At 43.9% G+C, this 15,278-nt stretch overlaps 1 protein-coding gene across 1 annotated transcript in view; it reads right to left on the bottom strand.

The window, feature by feature from the left end:
* Window positions 1–6,363: 6,363 nt before the first annotated feature.
* The window catches only part of si:ch73-335l21.1 (insulin receptor substrate 1-B), a 48,656-nt gene continuing 39,741 nt past the window's right edge, over window positions 6,364–15,278 (bottom strand). Inside the window, exon 4 of the mRNA XM_053858629.1 lies at window positions 6,364–10,046. Within this exon, the coding sequence (XP_053714604.1) occupies window positions 10,039–10,046 (8 nt within the window). The 3' untranslated portion in view covers window positions 6,364–10,038. The remainder of the gene's footprint in view (window positions 10,047–15,278) is intronic.

Below are 15,278 nucleotides of genomic sequence, written 5' to 3'. Positions count from 1 at the left end.
ATTTTAACTGTTCCTTCTCTTCTGAAGGAAACACCAAGTTAAAGCTGGACCCTACTCGAAAGAAATGGACGCAGGCTTCCTTTTAAACCTGAAGTTTGCTATAGTGGGACCAGTTCGCTGCGAGGCCCACATACCTGTTCTGAATGAGAACGACATGAAGGTCGGCGAGTTCTCCGATGTTCGCTGTCTTTTAGTAATTTAAGCAGAGGAAGCAGGAGTCAACAGGGTTTCAGAGAGGACAACTTTGCATGCATAATTCAACTTCCTGGAGGAGATAGACGCAAGGTCATACTGAGACGTCCCCCCCCCCGCGTCCCCCAAAAATTCTGATAGTATTCCCATTCCTGGTGTCCTCGTTCCCAGGCAGCCGCAGCTATTCACTCTGCTGACACAGATTTTCCAGCTCTTGTTTTTGAGCCTTCAGGAAGATTAGTGATGGAAAAACAGGATCTTCCTCTTTAGCGAAGCAAAACACAATCCGCCTGATTTAATGCGTCTGCAAATGTTGGACAAATGGTTTGAATTCAATTACATGGTTTCTTGTTAACCAATTAAATAAACATATTCTTTTGACAGTCATTTTGAATTTTGGATTATTAAGGCACAACATACAAAACATGTTTAAATGAAGTAAATTTTTAGAATTTCTAAAAGCTTTTTAGTGAGATAAACACAGTTTTCTACATTTGTTGTGTGAACATTCTTTCAAGCTGTTTAACTCTTGAGGCAGAGTAGGATCACATCACAGTTCCTCTGACCACTCCACTCTCTTGTGAGGCCCTTATGCCTCTGTGGCGACCATTTGGCTGGTCACAAATCTAAGCCTCAATTGGAGGACAAAGACATCAAAATAACAAGGACATTATTAAACTTCAGTTTGGTTATGAGTCCTGGTTAGGTTTGGCTTGAATTCAGGTTTAGGTTGAGAGGATGAAGAAAACATCGAGGCAATGAGCGGACCCAAACAAGGATAGAGATCCAAACGTGACTGTTTATGTGTGTGTGTGCTCTAAGAGGTTGTTCGTCCTTCTGCATCTGTATCAGGTTCGCATGCTTTTTGCACCAAATGGCTGGGACAGACTCAGTCCCTCTCATTTTTGCTATTTTATATTTATTTTACAGTTTTAGCTAAAAAATAAAATAGGATTTTGTCTTTTAACAAAACATTTCCCCAAAACACTGAATTTAAATTAGTAAGTATTGAACATTTTGTATGAAATTAAAATTATATTCAGAAAATAAATAATACATTTATAAATTAATTATTAAATAAATATATATTATATATTTCATATATATATGTTTCATATATGCATATATTTGCATATATTACTTGTCAAAAAATCTTTTTTTGCTGATGTTTATATCCTTAAAGTAAATGTGGTGTATTTTTTTAACCGTTTTCAGAATGCACCCTTTGTCACTATGTTGTTTCTTTCATTGTATACTCAAATGAAAACCTTGTTCAATAGTGATAAAATGATAGATGATAAAAAAAACACTCTTAGTTTTGACCTGAATGAGTGGCAGAATGTGTCCACTTGAAGGCGCCACTGATCCGCTTCTCCCTCTGCGGTGACCTCAGGTAGCTCATGTTGCAGCTTCAGTCTCATACTATCAAACTCTTCCAGCAGAGAAACACCCCAAGGCTCTTTCTAAAAAACGACTTCATCTAATTTCACGTGACGTCCCTTATAGCCAGTTACACAAGCCCCTTCAGGAGCATTGGGTCCAGGTTCACGACAGGACCTTCCACGGTACACGAACTTTCACCTTTTCCATGGGACAAACTCCACCTAAATACCAGTTCCACTTGTCCTCGCAGCAGGCCCCCGGCGGAGGAGAGGGTGGGAGGGCTTCTCGTGAACTGTCAGTCAAAGTTGTTCTCACACAGCGCGTACATTGGACTAATCCCTCTCTGGCCCCCTCCGGCCCTCGTCTGACCGTGTCAACCTCCCTGGACGTGGAAAGTCAAGCGCCCCACTTTCCCACAGGTGGTATTATAGTGATGTGTTGAGGATCTGGCATGTCTGTCAGGTGTTTCTAAAGTATCAGCCCACCGACTCCTTCAAAGTCCCCCGTGCTGCCCTTTGTGTTGGTGAGTGTCTGGTTCACACACTCTCGCAGCAGCTCTCACCATGTGTGCGTGGTGTTCCCTTACACTCCATTCCTTCCTCTAAGTGGGAGGCAAATTCTCAACAACCGGAGCAAAAACCTGGAGAAATAAATTACAGAAATCTACCGTCATAACATGAACTATATTATAAGTTAGTAAACAGCTCCATTGACTGACTTCACAGTGGCTGCACACATGACATGACATGCTCAAGCCACACAGAATTTAACCTTTTAACTATATCATCCCGAGAGAGGAATTTATTTTTTTTTTTAATCTCGCCGTGCATGGGAGGGATTCCATCAGGGTCAGGAAAGACGTTGCCTAATTCTCAGTTTGAAATGTTGACTGATTATTATGTAACTGCTCGAACCACTGACAGTGAAGGTGACACACACACACACGTCTGGAGATGAGTAACAGTGTTTAGCTAGTTAAAACTGAAAGAGGCTTGTAAAACTACAGTCAATTGTTGTTATTTACTGATGAAGTAGGCTGTGCGTGCGAGTGTGCCAGTGTGTTTGGGTGTGGTGTACGCTGTGTGTGTTGGCAAGCACGTGTTTAGAAGTGTGTGTGTGTGTGTGTGTGGGTGTGTTGGACCGCTGACTGATTTATTGCTGTTTAAACTATTTAAAGGTGCAGGTGACATGATTACAAACTGAAGTGATCGGTTAATATTCAATTGCTACACTATTAGATTTTTTATATTTAAGGCGGAAGACTGCACTTCAGACCACAACCCTTTCGGAGGCCATTTTACCCAGTCAGCTGACTGAGCATGGAGCCCCACGTGTCCCCACTGGACCCCAGCGGTCCGGACTGTAAACAATACAGGAAGTGTTCCCATCTTTATGACTTCCTCTCCTCCTTGGAGAACAGGAAGCTGCACCATGTGAGAGGAGGAAACAACAGCTGCTCCGCTGCAGATGTCAAATCTTCAGCAGCTTCTCTCACTTCATCCGTGGAGCGACAACGACTCACTGAGATTTTTACGCGCTGGTTTAAAACTTTGATGTTTTGTTTCTGACAGGCAGGAGTTTGAGTGCAATGCTGCTACGGTTTGTTGCGATAAGTGAGGTCACCTGACCCACTCATCAGAGAAGAAGAAGAAGATTATACATTCAACTGGATTACAGGCTGCAGAGCGGTCCGAGTGCCACATGGTGGGAAATTGAAGAAGTTGTTTTCAGGGGGAAGGTTAAGGGGCGAGGTCTTTGTGCTTCTCTTAGGCAGAGAGAAAACAGCCGACACGTGGTTCAAAATTCCCCTCGGAGTAGGAATGTTGAAGACCGGACCGGCCCTTTAAATCATGAAACTGATTTAGCTTGAGCCACAATACAGATCCAGTTCAGATGGAGTCACTTGTGTGTAAACAAAGCATGCAGACTTGCTGCAGTGGAAAGGTGTTGCAGACTATCATGTGATTCTCATAAGGACGAAGAGTCAAGTGATATAGTGTTGTAGTCAACACCACACCAACCGACCAAGACATTATGGAGACTGGAGAGTGTTGAGACCGAGACAAGACCAAGATATTTGGAGATGAAGACCAAGACAGAGTCTCAAACTGATCCATAAATGAGCTGCAGTGGGTGCAAGCACACATTGGTCACCTACTCAGGTGTCAGAGGAAACAAGCAGCAAGTCTTCAGACACCTTACCGGTGTTTGGGTATCATCCTGATCAGTTGCAACAAAAACCAACACCCACTGTGGCCCTTGTGTGGATCAGTTTGAGACCCTGATAAATATTTTAAAACCCTCATCAATACGGGACAAAAAGCCAGAAAAAGGGTCATCATCTCTGGAGTGAGACCTGGGTTTGCCCCATGCCTCCTCCCAGTTGGACATGTCTGGACCACCACACTGGAGAAGTTCAGCTGAGTCGCTCACCTCCAGCAGGTTTGATGTCGAGACAGGAAGCCACTTTTTCTTCAGTGGAAGAGTCTAAGTGCTCTCTAAAGGCCCGGCGTGTCTGGACCTATCTGAAACACTCTGCACCGATGAGAATCTTTTCACACTCCGGCTGCCACTGTCAACATGTTTCCAGACGCATGGTAGAATCGTAGGATACAGATTACAGACGCGTCTTCCTGGAATGCAGCCTTGAAACTGCTCTCAGTGTTGAATGGTAACACTATGAGTCAACTTTGAACTACGTGAGCGCCATCCTGAGGATGAAGTGGTGAAAATATTTTGTGTAATATTGTACTTGATTCATTATACAGCTCAAGGAACTCGGGCAACTCAGCCACCTCCTTAATATTCGGGAGTGTTCAGGTCACATCTACGTCACCGCCGCAGCTACATACATTCACAATGAGAATCTGATACCCAGAGACAGATCCCCCTGCTGGACTCAGTCCAGGTCAGCCCACACGTCTGAACTCACTGTCCTCTCCCACTGGCTCACTCCCAGTCCCTCGTCCCGACCCGAGGCAGCAGAGGAAAGAATCGTGGCTCTGTGTCGCCACGACAACGGGATGGCAGCTGTTCTTGTTCTGCTCCCTTCCTAGCCCGCAGCGAAGTCGCTGCACATTATGCATGTCATCACGTCCCAAAAACAGCATTCTGGACTGTTTACTTTATGTCAGATGTGAACGATGATTCACTCTGTCACTGACAGGTTTGTCGCAACAGTCCAGTTTGAAAAGATGAGCTGAAGTGAAAAACAGTCGTGCAATATGATCTCATCTAAATTGTGGAGGCGCTCTTCTCTCTTTATTATGTCTGGCTGAGATGAATGAGTGAATGTGGGCTGTTTTCCTCCTCACCTTTGACTTCACTCCCTGAGAGGTTCTGCAGGTGTGTTCTCTTGCTGAGTCAGCACCTGGTGCAGGTGAGAGTTCTGGACAGAGGAGACCAGTTTATCAGACAATGAGCTAAACAAGTGTCGGCTGACTGGGCGGGGTCTCTGCATGTAAGGGGAGTCCTTCACCTGCACGACTTACGACCAGCATACGGAGTGACTAGGACTGCGGGCAGTGGGCCAACACCCAACATTGAAAATCAAGTCATTAAAATCAGTCAAATATCTCTGAAAACCTGGAGGAGCCACATGCGTAGACCGCTTCTGTGTGTCAGACCAGATGTGGGGAATCATGCCACGCAGATGTTCCGACGCTGCTGTTAAGTCCAACTTCACACGTCTCAAGTTTGCTACTGAGAAGCAAAGAGCCCCGAAACTCAGGGACAACTCCCTCCAGTTGTGAGGGGAGGAGACGCAGGGCTCACACTCTGGATATTAACTTGAGCACAGAAACAACACACGTGCATCGTTGACTCTGACCTGAGGCTGTTGACACTAGAATGTACACAATATTATCCACAGTCTACATGCTACGCAACAGCTTCATCGAGTGGTAAAGGAACTATCCACAAGGGTGGATCACTGTGAGATCCTTTGCTTTTTCAGTCATGAGAGTTTGAACGAGTCCAGGACTTGGTCGGTATTTAACCAGGCACGTCTTTCCACTGCTGCACTTTCAGAAAGCTGTCACTGAGCAGGTTTACATGGCGGCTCTGAAAACCAAATGTATGCCTTAGTCCGGCTAAGTTTGGACTTTTAAACTGCATTAAAACACATTCTTATCAACTAAATGCAACACTCTTGGTCCGACCACTGGAGAGAAATTCGAATTTCTCTTAGTCAGACCAGACAGCCTCTAGAAAGTGGTGAATAGCTGAACTAAGCTAGCATGTAGCCGAGTAGCTTGACTATGACTGAACTGGGTGATGTGCGGTTGCACCAGCTTCAGCTATTTGCAGCGTAAACTAACTCTCAGACTCATCACGGTCTAATGACGTCTAATAACCTTCTATACAATTGAGACGTTGCGCGTGTAACCAGATGTGTGTTCCTGGGTCTGAGGCAATGTCTGCGGTGAACACATAATAAATCAATAAATATCAGCTGTGTTTTGTGACTAGCAACGATGATGATCTGCGGATGTGCAGATCTGTTTTCAACTTCTTTAACTCAGCTCGTTTTGATGGTTAGTTGTCATGAGAAGATTAGAGGATGTGATTTGTTGGTCTTAGGAAAGGACATTACCACCACGCTACCTACTGTTAGCAAGGTTGCTAAGTGAGTAGTGGCTCACGACGGTGATCACAAGTACGACTCTGTGCTTCATATGCTTGACATCTATCATACAAAGACAAAAGAGCCTCCAGAATTTTGAATTTTATTTGAAAAAAAGGAAGCGTGTTGACGATGACGATGACGCCTCCATGGACAGTGGTCAACCGTCGCTCTGTGTTTTCGTGGCGTAGAGCATTTGTGTGTGATTCAGAAGAGACAAATGCAGTCATGTTCAGACAGCTATTCCTAAGTGATGTCAACACCTCTGTATTCAATATCATCAGATGAATAAAAGATGTGTTTGCTTCACCGTGGGTCTATCAGAACGCCATCTAGTTAAAAGCTGTAAGCTCATGTTTTATAAAAAGTCAGATATATTCTAAATAAATCCTGTAATTTTAAAATTCACATAAGCATTTTCCCGCAATTTGCTCCATGGAAATCATTTTGTTTTGCTTCCATTAGCGCTAAATGTGTGTTAGATTAATGTTTCATAATTTGGTGCACTTGGAACTGCAGTTTATTTTCACAAAGAAGGTTCAAGAATACCTACACAAGACAAACAAACTGCATTTGTCATGCGATTTTATCTGGAACAATTTTGGTCACAAACGACTCATTTCCGCACATAAACGTTGTGCTATTTATGTGTGGCCACAACAGATGTGTGTTTTTGTGTGTGAGCAAATGAAAGGAACAAGGACTCTAGTGTCTGCGGTGTTCCACACACACATGTTCCTGCATTAGACAATTTTTGTCAAGCCTATTAGCGCAGTGTTTAAAATCCTACTTCCTCATATGGAAATTGCATCATGACAAGTTTGTAGACAAGATCCTTTGCTGACTCACAAGAATCAAAAGCCTTCACATATTCAAAAGAAGAAGAAGCAAAAAACTTTCTTTTTAGTCCATTTTTTTCTTTCAGGCAACAGAAAACTGTCTACATCATACAATGGCAAAGCTCACAAATATTCCCTTCAGGGAACACAAGAAAGAGACAAAAACCCAATTTTCGAACAGCAGCGACGTCGTTCTGCTCCTTTGATGAACACTTGAGAACTAGGAATTAAGAAAGAAAGCATGACAGAAATAATTCGGCCTCTCACACCCACATTTGACCAGGTCCAGGTGAGTTTGTGCCGTTCCCATTGCATTCATACATGTCGCCATGTGATCACGATCAGGAAGTACATGACCTCACAGCACATGCAGACAAACACACAAGTACAATTTGAAGCTGTGCAGATGTTTGAAGACGGCTCTCTTTCTTTTCATGCGTCGATAAACAGAAATCAGTCCGCTGGCTGAGACATGTCACCGGCCCCCGCCAGAGGAGGGTGTGTGGGTCCAACTTTAATGGGGAAAAATACATCCGATCCCGCTGGCAGAAACAACAGTGTTTCTTCAGTCCTATATTTTGGCACAGGCGACCCCATCCCATCGGTCCTCGGTAAGCAGGATATCTTTCCTTCCCGGCCGCGGCAGTCAATACATTATTTTCACCATGGACACAGATAAACATTTTCAAAGAACTGTACAGTCAGATAAGACAAAAATAGACTCCAAGTACATATTTCACGATAAGTAGCCCTGATCGCACTAGCTGCTAAAACACAAACCTGTTTGTATGTGGCTTGAAGAAGAGGGGGATTTGAACCTGCTGCATATCTGCGTCAAAACAAAAAGCACCATGTGAGATGTGAGTGAAGCGACAGACATAGTCTTCACCAATGCTTAAAATAAACTGCTCGCGTGCAACTTTTCCTCCACTTGACTCGTGTTATGTTAACATTAACTTCATCACACCATTTATCCGTCACTTGTTTGCCTCTTGGTCTAACAGTTTAATCGGTGACTTCCCTTTCCAGGCCCACGTCCGCTCTGTCTGAGGTACACTGTTGTTCCAAAGCTGTCATTGAATCGTGTGGTCTCCTCACAGATAACCAAAGAAAGTCGAGGGAACCATATCAAGTGGCTGCTTCAGAAGTGTAGAAACAAGGGTCTCTACTCTGAGTGTCACATGGATCTGTGGGAATATGTAGCCTAGTTTCAAATTTAGCTGTGAGACTTCCAACAAACACTGGGGTTTGGGCTGAATCGGCTCACATTGTTCAGACCACCTTGTGGAGATGTGACTTGGCAGAAGGGCTATCGTGGCTGTTTGTGTGATCCACATCTCCTCCAGACACTTCTCTTATAGCCATTCACAAACTGGACCAGACAGAGACGGTGAAGTGGAACAGACAGGCACTTCAATGCTGCATAGCAACAGTTCAAATAAAAGTCTGATAAGAATAGGAGGTGCGTTTAAACACTTCTGAAATGTTCGGCACCTTTCTGCCTCAAGAGGATTAACCCTGTAAATGCTGAAGCCAGCGTTAGCTACATCTATTCGTGTCATCGCCGCGTGTACCGTATGTAGTTTAGCGTCCTGAGATAAAGGGGATTAAGACAGAAGATGGTCCTAAGCTAATAACACTAATGGGATTGCTCGGCTCTATGACGGGGGTATTGCTGCTGTGGAGCTCAGCCATTTTCGGCAGGAAAGAAACGTCCGTTCTAGCACAGAGCTAATAGTCTGACCTAGCTTCGTTTAACTCACTAGTGGGTCACATTAAATCCCTGGTTAAAGTACCTTTATGTTCAAAAACTGTACGGCCACGTCGTACACAAGTACAGAAGAGACAGAAGGGGAAGAATAGTAAACAAATGCTAGCAGCAGCTACCCTAAAAAAATCTCACAGTAGAGAGAATACTAGAAAATGCTATCTCATTAGCAGTGCTAGCACAAACGTCAAGTTCATGTTTCACTGAATAACGTACGATCGTGTGGTCAGCGATTTCTGTTAAGACTCCAACATTAAAATGAAGAATCCTGAGCAGCTACGGTCCTTCACTGAGTGACCTCTAGAAGTAAGTCTTAAGTTTACAAAAGAAAAACCTGTTTACACATTAAAAAGGCAAATGGTTTTCCGTCTATCTATTTTCCAAATGATTTGTCAATGCAGGTTCTATTTTTGTTTAGCGTTTAAAACTAAGTTTTCTAGTGTCTGACCGTGACGTATAAAAATTTTCTTGTACTTGTTCCAGAGTATTTTCTTTAACAACAAAAACAAGACAAGAGTCTAATGCTTTCATGAAACTGACTTGATTCGTGACTGAGGACTAGAAATGTGTATTATCCCTTGTATGTCGAGGTAAATGCTCGAGTACCTGGCAGGACAGTCACTCTGACCATATATAATTCAAAAACATGAGGCGAGCCCATACCTGTGTTTCGAGAGAGAATCACTGACTGGACCTTGCTACTGACATTTTCACGAATGGACCTATGAGAGATTTTTGTTGCACAACTACTGTTCAGCATGTACAGGAATCTACCTTAACCTCAGTCCACCATCATGAACATGGCGTCTCGCGCTATCCACCGCCCCAGGCTGCCACTAAATGCTTTCATTAGCGACGTTCTTTATCAGATGTCGACATTCTGAAACGAGGCACTTAAAACACGTATACAGTTATTTATACTAGAGTTCAATATACTGAATATTCATCGCACTCTACATGATAAGAGTCATTTTATACACTTCTGATTGGCTTCCATTCCTGGAACGAGAGCAGCAAGCAGCTTTTCAAAAAGGTCATTTTGGCACCACTTCATTGGTTTCCACCACCAACAAGATCAGACGCATGGTCATAGTCACATGAAAACACTCCATCCACTTCCATCTAAATGCTTCTGGGACAGTCCATCTGCCCTCGCCACGTGATGAGTCGCGCTTTAAGGAGCAGGCAAGGCTTTGGGTCCGCGTTGTTTCTTCAAGGACGCCGCAGTGACATCAGCACTCTGGAAGACAACAACACAGAAATATTAAAAACAAACCATAGCTCTCTTATCAAGCAGGAATAAATATTAGGATTCATATTAAGTAAATATTATGACATATATTTAGAGCGTCTGAAAATTATCTGGTCTGCTTGTAATATTTAATAGGAGGATATCTGTGGCTGCTTATCGGACCGGAACACAATGACCAACAGCTACACAGAGTTTGGACAAACAGGCAGCAGAGGGAGACGCGGGGTGCGATAAACGGACCCACTTCTGCAGGCACATCTTCAAGTGCCTGTGCAGAGACAGATATGGCCATAAAAACACAGTAATGGTGTTTAAAAATGGGTCCCCAGTTGAGATTACTAAACACCTAAAGTTTAGAGATATAAGAGGAGGCACTATCTCTGTGATAGGGAGGAGTCTTAACAAACCTCTTATAAACCCTTTGGAAATGAAACAAAATCTTCACCAGATACTGGGAAAGTAGAGTGAATTGTCAGTGTGACAAGTTCAAGACTATGTCACGACACAAGATTATCCGCCACAGAAAAGGACAAAAGTTGATCCATAAACATTGAAAAAAAAATCACACTGAAAAAGTAGATGTCAGTTCTTATATTTGTAATAAGTAATTCATTCTTCATTCTGTTATTCCAACGCCTGATATGACTACTTGAGGTTCTGCTGGTAATGTCAGGGTTGGCTAAGGTTGTATTCCCTTTAAAAGACTTTTAGAAAGTGAAGAACAGGTTAACCGTGTTTGACTTCACTTTGACTTTTTATTTTGACTCACACCGGTGTTCATCAGCCTATTTTGATTCACTTGTAGTGATAAGTTCAATAAAACTGGTTTAGCAAAAGCAGTTCTAAACGGTCAGCCCTGGCTTTGACCTTTTTTGGTGACTTTCATTATCTTACAGTTTATTTTTATTCCACTCCACTACTGTCACAAGATGATGACGTCTGGATTTCAACATCTCCGTAGTAGACCTGAAGATTGGGGTGAGGCAACAAACCACAGGGGGAGATGTATCAGCGTTTCCGCCACACTCATCCCAAAAAAGGCCTTTAATCACATGAACTTGGTCTGACATGAACCAGAAAACCTGAAATGAAACACGTCAGGCCGTGGCTGACAACAAAGCCTTGAACAACCTTCCCAAGAATCTCATCATCCATATGGATGAGAGCTGCCGCGGTCTGCAGTTGGGAATAAAGAGAGCTGTGCTTAATTAAAGGTTTGCTCGAAAGTTCACAGAAACAGAAGCTGAGTCACAGGAGGTCAGGAACACTCGCCACATGCCATAAAGCTGCATAGTTCTCGGAACACCAGCAGCTCCAGTCCTGCTTCAGAAATCCATTTCTTCACGACTGATTGTGGGAACGAGTGAAACAGTTTAATCCGGTTAATGCCCGTAAAGACCACAAAAGGTTCCACCAATTAAAAAGCAGCAGCTTGTGCACAGTAACTCCTTGCGCTAATATTTTGCTATTCAGCTACTTTGGCCTTTATACTTGAGATGCTGTCAAAAGGATCAAACAACCCTGCGGTACTGGGAGTCCGACTTCTGATCCGAACAAGACCTCCAGTACGTGAGATGGGCCTTTCAGCCACCTTATCCAATACTTCTAGAAACAGATTTGAGGTTCTGTATTCACGTCTTCATCTGCTCCCCAACAATGCGAATGGCGGTGGACTACAGAGTAGGGCTTATTCAGCAACAGCCGTACAACTTATTGGAAATATAAACACCAAATCTTCAGGAACAACAGATCATTGTGAACACAGACGTGACACACTTAATACTTGAAGCCAACATTTTCTTTCCCAGACCACAATCTAACCAGAATCTAGCAGAAATTCCCACAGATTACTCTGCAGCCCATGTGGTAGATCACGTGGCCACGCGCGACCCTGGCCTCTCTCACATCTCTGTTGATTTGTAGTTCAACGTCACTTATAATAAAAGCTGAACCACGTCGCTGGTCAACACCAGCGTCTCTTTCTATGTTCGGTTTGTTATGGGACTAAGCTTACGCAGTGTTTCCTACAGGCTTGAGATATTTCAGTACATTCATGTGGAATGGCACTTTTTAAAGCCAGCAGGGACAAAAGTAGGATTGGAAAATGTCTCCGTGTGGATGTAGCCTTGATCTCTAAACCTCGATTGCTGCAGGAACGGACCAAAGAGGTGGTTGGTATTGCAGCCAGTGCTATGCTATTCTACCACCTGCTAACTTGCTAACACTCCCGTGTTGCAATGGCGTCATTCCAATCCACTACAAACTATATATACTATTTATTTACCACCCTATTGACAATGCAGCATTAGACTTGCTGAAGCACTTGACCGACATGAACTAGTGATGGACTTCGGTTACAGTAAAACCAATCAACAAAGTATTTTATTAGACAGTTTCACTTGTAAAACCAGAGCAGCCACAGGCTGGGAGCTACAGTAAGTAGCTTTTACTAGCATTTTGTGCTGGAGCTTAGCTCTTTCAGGCAACTTTAAAGCAACTCTAGATCCACAGTTACACCACAGACGTGCGTTCAGTCTGGATCAACCACTGAAACAACTGTCAAGCATCACAAAAGCACATTATGCTCACGACAGCTCAGCTTATACTTCACTGAGCTGTAGCCGCAGAACCACAACAACCCAGATCAGGAGTCGATGACCTTTTGCGTGCTTCTTTCAAATACAGTGCTGACTCAGGGCAACAGCACTTTGGCCGCCACTCTAAAGAGAACAGCTTCGGCCTCATTCCCTCAAATTTCTGCAGCACAGCTTGAGTCTCTAATTGCAGAAGGGTACTCTATATTTATGCCCCTCCCTCCTTCTCTCTTCCTGGTGCAGTGAGATATATTTAGTGCCCCCTCAGCAACGATGGTGCCCGCCAGCCGGCTAAACCATGAGGGGCACGGCGAGAAGCTGCAGCGTTTGAATCCCGCTCACCAGCCACTACAGCACAAACTAAGAGCAGGATCAGAGGGGAGAGGTCAGCCCACGCCGCTCCGCAGGGACATTCATAAAACACCCAGAAGTCTACCTTCATCCCGATTATGCACACAAACCAGTCCAGTTCACTGACTCGGACTCAACCACACTATGTTTCTAATCAGAGACAGGCCTTTCGTTTTCCCCGAACATCCCTCCACTGACCTGACCGCAGTGGTTCTGTAACAACCCCCCCCACTTCCTCTCTCAGACAGTAGAAGGAGAGTCTGGTCCTGTGTGATGTCTCAGTTGAGGCCTGGCTCAAATTGAAAGGTATTGTGTTGTCCGCTCATGAACCCTGCAGTCACTTTGTCATTTCTGTGAAGCAGTATTCCGTGGCTCACTGGGGGCAGCTGAGGTTGAATCAGTTTTTTCAAAAACACACCGCTGTGGTCGCATGCTGGCTCAGAAATTAAGTCACCATTAATGAGTCGTACAAAATGCTTCCTCAGTGACCACAAATAATGGATCGCTTGCTTCCTACGTAAACTTCTTCATCATCATAAAAACAACTAATACATGTTTTACTACATAATAGTTCCATCAATGCAAACATCTCCATGTCCCTCTTCTTCCTACTTGTTTATGACGGTGCCAACCAAAGTTACATGGTGAAATCTTATTCCACTCCACAGCAACATTTTCTGACCTCTGACCAGAGACCGAGGCCCCAAAGACTCTCCCATCACCCCCAGATTGAATAGGAAATCCCCAGCAATTCCTCTCTGACTGACAGCAGATTTTTCAGGTGGCGGCTTGAGCTCTAGTGATCCTCAGACGCAGTTATTATTTTAGATCCCTCTAAAGCATCTCTCCCTCCAGCAGGCTGACAGGGGCATGGCGTCGCAACATGAGCTGAGAGTGGTCCAAGTCTCGACAGCTGCTGAACCCGCGACTGGAACTCTGGTGTCGAGAAGCAGCGGGCGACCGCTGCAACACTTTAACCTCCCTGGTGACGCCTAAGTGTCAGCTCACTTGTGAACTTTCTCTCTGTCCAGAGTGGCTCGGGTTACACCACGCTTGTTATCATTCATGTTTGCCGACTGTGCAGTAAAACTGATACACCATCCCAAATCAGTTGCAGTCACTGGGCTTTAAAGACCTTTTTTTTTTTTTCAACGATGAACTGGTTCAAAACTGCACTCAGAGTCACTACTCTTTTGCTGTGAATGAGCTGGCGTCCCCTATATGTTGACAGCCAAAGAGGCAGAGTCGCACTTCACAATGCTCAGACTGTTGACGACCTTCAGACAGGAAGTGGATGCACAACCAGGGCAAAACGTCCTCAAGATTACGCAACGGTGTGAATCCATGCTAATGTATTCACTGTCAAACGGCAGACTCAACAAGTCTCTCCCGGCTGTTGTCAGGAGGGAGGCAGCACGGGACGACCGCCAGACACTTTGGCTAATAACTGCAACACATCATCACTGCTGTCTGGTGAGACTGATGAATGAACGACAAAACCCCGAGACGGGAACACAGGCTAGAATTAGCGCCCTGTATCTGAAAAGAGCAAGAAATCCAAGTTCATCACACATTATAGATGAGATACAAGTTCAACGTATGCATCAACACATTCACATCAGAATCGCCATTCTCATTTGCTGGGCTTTAAAACGTCCCAAAAGTGATTTAAATGTATTTATTTTAATCATTTGGTGGTGCCTGGCATAGGTACCACACTGGTCCCACCCGCCGTGGGATGATGAGCTATTAAAAATGTTTTACTGAGCCTGAGAAGCTTGAAGTGAAGGACGTGATGGAACATTCATATCCACTGACATTTATGGGTTATTGCTTTTACATTACATATGAAAGATATTTCATTTTCCGGGGTAAACAACCATCAGGTGATGCCACAATATTGGGTGGAAATGAGTGGCTTGTTGGTGGGAGCGGCACAAGTTGCTTCAACAGAGGAGTTCAAATGTGTGTCAGTGCAGACTTATGTTGATATTTTACCATGTTTTCTATTCTATTGTCCTACATATGTGGCTGCTGAATTCATAGTTATTAGAAAAAAAGAAAGCGTGAAAGGGAATATGATGACTGGACGATGACGTTGGAATAAAAAGAAACAACTGCTTCCTGACTTCAATCTACCTTTGTGGCTCACATTTTAAGTCGATGTTGACTTACATATAAGAAAAAATAAACAAACCAATTATGCAAAAACGTTTTTTTTGCTTCATACTGCATATTTGGCAAAAGAAAGACTCGCTTGATAATCCAGGACGAG

The sequence above is a fragment of the Synchiropus splendidus genome, chromosome 3 (genome assembly GCF_027744825.2).
Source record: "Synchiropus splendidus isolate RoL2022-P1 chromosome 3, RoL_Sspl_1.0, whole genome shotgun sequence".
Taxonomy (NCBI): domain Eukaryota; kingdom Metazoa; phylum Chordata; class Actinopteri; order Syngnathiformes; family Callionymidae; genus Synchiropus; species Synchiropus splendidus.
The sequence above is the reverse complement of the archived record's forward strand: the minus strand, read 5'-3'. Positions and strand labels throughout refer to the sequence as shown.